Raw genomic sequence first — 3,560 nt, 5'->3', positions numbered from 1 at the left:
CCCCCTAGGGGAGCACATCTGCTTGATTCCATCCCCCTAGGGGAGCACATCTGCTTGATTCCATCCCCCTAGGGGAGCACATCTGCTTGATTCCATCCCCCTAGGGGAGCACATCTGCTTGATTCCATCCCCCTAGGGGAGCACATCTGCTTGATTCCACCCACCCCCCCTAGGGGAGCACATCTGCTTGATTCCATCCCCTAGGGGAGCAGATCTGCTTGATTCCATCCCCTAGGGGAGCAGATCTGCTTGATTCCATCCCCCAGACAAGATAAGCACTTACCCCTTGGGTTCAGGGTAAGCCCCACCGACAACAACTAGAGGAAACCTCAAAAGTTGGGCACCGGCTGTAAGGCGCACTGCCGACCCGGCTCCTGCAACATGTTAAACCTTCAATAAGATTTCAGTGGACGGGTTCTGATCTGTGACACCAGTTTGACCAGTTTTAAAAAAAACTCTTTGATGATGGTTCCTGCAACCCCCCCACATTGGAAGACTGCGAAATCTCGGATTGTCAAGCATTCCGCAGCAAACCACAAGCTCTATTGTGCAACTGAGGACCCAGGAGAGCTCCGCTGTGCACAAAAGGGATCTGTGATTTGCTGCAACAGGAAGTGGAAGTGTCCCTGCCGGGCAAACCAGAGCAAACCGTCACACGCATTACCAGGAAAACGGCAGCCTTAGGCAATCTGCGGCATTCCGCAGCAATGGAACCAAAGGTCCCAGCATGCTCTGCAAACCTCCTTCGGCCCGGGGATAGGCCTGCTGGGACTTGCAGTGGCGCGGCGGCCGAAGCACTTGGCATTGATTACCTCTAACGGGAAACAGATGGGTGATTTTCACGGTTAAGCCCTTCTCAAAAAATAATAAACAGGCCTGCTGCATCAAACCCCTTTGTCTGCGGGGAGCAGTGTCGGCCTGGCAAACGGAGAGAGACAACCCGTTGAAATGAAAACAAAAACAGATAAAGCACGCAACATCTGCACGAAGCAGGAGGTCTGAATTGCTGAAATAGTTCAGGAGACGCTCTGCAGATATTGCTCGGCCCTGCGGACGAAGTTACACAAGAAGGTTATATAGAGACGTCTGTGAGACATTTCTGAACACGCAGATAACGTGATGAAATGTATAATACATGTACATTATAACTAGGGATGCACCGATACTAGTATTTGTATTGGTGCCGATACCGAGTATTTGGCCGAGTACTCGTTCGCCCAAATGCTGCGATACCTTTCCCGATACCGGAACTTCTGGTCAGGGGGAGATTTCCTCTGACCGGCAGTGCCGCAAGGGAACATGGAGCCGGGAAGCTGGCTGCATGCCGTTTGGCCGGCTTGATGCTGATTGGCCGGGAAGCCGGCTTCCTGGCCAATCAGTGTCGAGTAAGGCAAACAAATCTGGCGACACGACCCCCTCCCTGCCAGCACCTCATTCCCCTCATATAGAGCCTTAGCAGCAGTCATTACCGTACCAGTCCCTCGGCCAGCTGGGCAGACACCGCTCTCCAAGATCTGCCCACGGCTCCTGTGTGCACAGGATTTCTGATTGAGAGCGCTGGGCAGTCTACGCATGCGCAGTAACAGGCTGAGGGCCGATCACACGGGCGCTGTGCACACAGAAGACATGGGCAGATCCGGGAGAGCTTGGAGAGCGGTGTATGCCCAGCTGGCCGGGGGACTGCTATGGTAATGACGGCTGCTAAGGATCTATGTGAGGGGGAATGAGGTGTCTGCAGGGTGCTTTCCTGGCCAATCAGCATCGAGCCGGCCAAACAGAATGGAGTCGGCTTCCCGGGCAATCAAGAAGCCAGGCGGTGGGTAATGACACGCCGCCTGGCTTCCTGATTACCCGGAAGTCGGCTCTATGCTACCGGAAGTACCGAAATATAAATATCGGTACTCGATACCGAAAAACCGGTATTGGTGCATCCCTAATTATAACCATGTATTCCCTACACCTGGTCCCCCTCCTCCCCCTTCCCAGGCCTGTCATGTCCCATCAATGTCAGACGTGTGTGTTGCGGAATGCAGATCCTATTTGCTCAGCTGTCATGTTGATCGGATTATCTCTTCCCACTTCCTGACAGTAAAACTGAAGCAGATGTACCCGCAAGACGCTGGATGGAGGTCGCTGCGCCCGCCACCTCGCTACCTACCTCTACCGTCACCTTGTGACATCACCACTCCTCATCCAATCACATGCCTGCTACTGAAGAGTATCGGGAACATGTTCCTAAACACTCACCTGTTATGGATTGTGGCTCTGGGGGCTTGTTCACACCATGACCGGATCATGTCCGGACCAGAACAGCATCCCAATGGATCCCTATGTTATTTCTGGGCTCTGTTCACACCAGCGCAGTCCAATCCGGTCCAGACCAGAAAAGTACTGCTGGTCTCATCTTCCTACTGAGACCCTTATAGGGGTGACACCAGCACTGATCACACTGAGAGACCCTCATGGGGTGTCACCAGCACTGATCACACTGAGACCCTTATAGGGGTGACACCAGCACTGATCACACTGAGAGACCCTCATGGGGTGTCACCAGCACTGATCACACTGAGAACCTTATAGGGGTGACACCAGCACTGATCACACTGAGACCCTCGTGGGGTGTCACCAGCACTGATCACACAGAGACCCTCATGGGGTGTCACCAGCACTGATCACACTGAGAACCTTATAGGGGTGACACCAGCACTGATCACACTGAGACCCTCATGGGGTGTCACCAGCACTGATCACACTGAGAGACCCTCATGGGGTGTCACCAGCACTGATCACACTGAGAGACCCTCATGGGGTGACACCAGCACTGACAAAAATGACACAATCTGCTGCATTAAGGGCAGACTTCTTTATAGGGTGACAACAACACAGAGAAACCCTCCTAGGGTGACACCAACACTGATCACATTGAGAGAACCTCATAAAAGGTGACACCAACACTGATCACACAGAGACCCTCAGGGGGTGACACCAACACTTATCACACTGAGAAACCCTCATAAAAGGTGACACCAACACTGATCACACCGAGAGATTCTCATGAGGCGTCACCAGCACTGACCACACTGACAGAATCTGGTACATTGAGAGCAGACTTCCTTATAGGGTGTCACCAACACTGATCACACTGACAGAGATATACACTGAGCACATCCCCATGATAGGGTGACATTAGTACTGACAACTCTCACTTAAGAGATACACTGATGGACTGACAGCACAGCCCCAATCAGGTAAGCGTACTACAGAACAGAGCGCAGAACAGAGCGCAGAACAGAGCGCAGAACAGAGCGCAGCACCCCCCAGGTAACGGCACTACAGAGCACACCCTATGAGGGGCTCTCAGTGTGATCAGTGCTGGTGTCACCCTATGAGGGGCTCTCAGTGTGATCAGTGCTGGTGTCACCCTATGAGGGACTCTCAATGTGGTCAGTCCTGGTGTCACCCTATGAGGGGCTCTCACCCCTGGTGTCCCTGTCGGTGTGCTCTCACCTGTCGTGGCGTTCCGGCTCCGTTCAGCAGGGGGGTCCTCTCGGCTGCTGCTG

At 53.4% G+C, this 3,560-nt stretch overlaps 1 protein-coding gene across 1 annotated transcript in view; it reads right to left on the bottom strand.

Annotated features, from left to right (window-relative positions):
• CLCN7 (chloride voltage-gated channel 7) overlaps window positions 1–3,560 on the bottom strand; it is a 58,337-nt gene that overhangs the window by 54,188 nt on the left and 589 nt on the right. The window contains exon 2 of the mRNA XM_018558608.1: window positions 3,508–3,560. Coding sequence (XP_018414110.1) covers window positions 3,508–3,560 — 53 coding nt within the window. The remainder of the gene's footprint in view (window positions 1–3,507) is intronic.

The sequence above is a fragment of the Nanorana parkeri genome, unplaced genomic scaffold (assembly GCF_000935625.1).
Source record: "Nanorana parkeri isolate BGI_ZX_2015 unplaced genomic scaffold, ASM93562v1 scaffold347, whole genome shotgun sequence".
In the NCBI taxonomy this organism is placed as follows: domain Eukaryota; kingdom Metazoa; phylum Chordata; class Amphibia; order Anura; family Dicroglossidae; genus Nanorana; species Nanorana parkeri.
The sequence above is the reverse complement of the archived record's forward strand: the minus strand, read 5'-3'. Positions and strand labels throughout refer to the sequence as shown.